This window comes from Sparus aurata, chromosome 8, assembly GCF_900880675.1.
Source record: "Sparus aurata chromosome 8, fSpaAur1.1, whole genome shotgun sequence".
Taxonomy (NCBI): Eukaryota; Metazoa; Chordata; class Actinopteri; order Spariformes; family Sparidae; genus Sparus; species Sparus aurata.
This window is the reverse complement of record NC_044194.1, coordinates 3,640,142-3,641,779: the sequence shown is the minus strand read 5'-3', so window position 1 is coordinate 3,641,779 and position 1,638 is coordinate 3,640,142. Positions and strand designations below refer to the sequence as shown.

General features: G+C 47.9%; 1 protein-coding gene across 2 annotated transcripts; it reads left to right on the top strand.

The window, feature by feature from the left end:
- LOC115587169 (E3 ubiquitin-protein ligase TRIM39-like) lies at nucleotides 1-1,638 on the top strand. Of its 2 annotated transcripts, XM_030426831.1 has the most exons (2): nucleotides 1-221; nucleotides 258-1,638. In XM_030426831.1, exons 1-2 carry the CDS (start codon nucleotides 1-3, stop codon nucleotides 1,636-1,638), a joined length of 1,602 nt encoding a protein of 533 aa, XP_030282691.1. The 2 variants fall into 2 exon arrangements, with proteins under 2 accessions (XP_030282691.1, XP_030282690.1); XM_030426830.1 differs by having other exon boundaries at nucleotides 1-1,638.

The following is a 1,638-nucleotide window of genomic DNA, read 5'->3' as shown; positions in this document are numbered from 1 at the left end:
ATGTCTGCTGCCAGCTGTCTGCTGACTGAAGATCAGTTTCTGTGCTCCATCTGTCTGGATGTGTTCACTGATCCAGTCAGCACACCATGTGGACACAACTTCTGTAAAACCTGCATCACTAAACACTGGGATGGACATGAAAAGTGTCCCAACTGTCAAGAGCTTTTCAACATAAAACCTGAGCTGTGGGTCAATACTTTCATCTCTAAGATGGCTGCTCAGTTCAGACAGTCAGCTCAACAGAAAGCCAGCAGCAGCAGCTCAGAGCAGCGAGTTTCCAAACCAGGAGAAGTTCCCTGTGACGACTGCACTGGAACCAAACTGAAGGCCCTGAAGTCCTGCCTGGTGTGTCTGGCCTCCTACTGTGAGACTCACCTGGAGCCTCATCTGACAATATTAGGCCTGAAAAGACATCAGCTGATCGACCCTGTGGAGAACCTGGAAGACAGGATGTGTACGAAGCACGATAAACTGCTGGAGCTGTTCTGTAAGACCGACCAGATGTGTGTCTGCATGCTCTGCAGTATTTCAGACCACAAGACACATGATGTTGTTCCTCTGAAAGATGAATATGAAGGAAAGAAGGCCGAGCTGGGGAAGAGAGATCCTGAAATTCAACAGATGATCCAGAAGAGACGACTGAAGATTGAGGAGATGAAGCGCTCAGTGGAGCTCAGAAAGAAAGATTCAGACAGAGAGATAGCAGCCTGTGTTCAGGTCTTCAGCGCTCTGAAGGAGTCTGTTGAGAGAAGCCAGGCCGAGCTCATCGACACCATCAAAGAGAAGCAGAGAGAGACAGAGAAACAGGCTGAAGGCTTCATCAAAGAGCTGGAACAGGAAATCTCTGAGCTGAAGAAGAGAAGCTCTGAGGTGAAGAAGATCTCACAGTCTGAAGACCACCTCCACCTCCTCCAAAGCTTCCCATCACTGAACACTGCTCCACCCACCAAGGACTGGACAGGAGTCAGTGTCCGTCCACCTTCATATGAGGGGACTGTGGTGAGAGCTGTGAATCAGCTGGAGGAGACGCTCAGTAAACAGATAAAGAAGCTGCTCGAGGTCGAGCTGAAGAGGGTCCAGCAGTATGCAGTGGATGTGACACTCGATCCTGATACAGCACATCCTGCTCTCATCCTGTCTGATGATGGAAAACAAGTCAACTGTGGTGATGCAAAGAAGAATCTCCCAGACAACCCAGAGAGATTTGATAAATGTGTTTATGTCTTAGCAAATCAGAGTTTCTCTTCAGGAAGATTTTATTATGAGGTTCAAGTTAAAGAGAAGACTGAGTGGGATTTAGGAGTGGCCAGAGAGTCGATCAACAGGAAGGGATCAATCAAACTGTCTCCTCAGAATGGTTACTGGACGATATGTTTGAGGAATAAAAATGAGTACAGCGCTAATGCTGGCCCTCCAGTCCGTCTCTCTCTGAAGTGTCAGCCTGAGAAGGTGGGGGTGTTTGTGGATTATGAGGAGGGTCTGGTCTCCTTTTATGACGTTGATGCTGCAGCTCTTATCTACTCCTTTACTGGCTGCTGCTTCACTCAGAAACTCTACCCATACTTTGGTCCATCTAATAATGATGGTGGTAAAAACTCTGCTCCTCTGATCATCTCTCCTGTCAATCACACTGAGTAG

Excerpts from the sequence above, each read along its gene's own strand:
- LOC115587169 (XM_030426830.1), top strand. The coding sequence starts at position 1 with ATGTCTGCTGCCAGCTGTCTGCTGACTGAAGATCAGTTTCTGTGCTCC.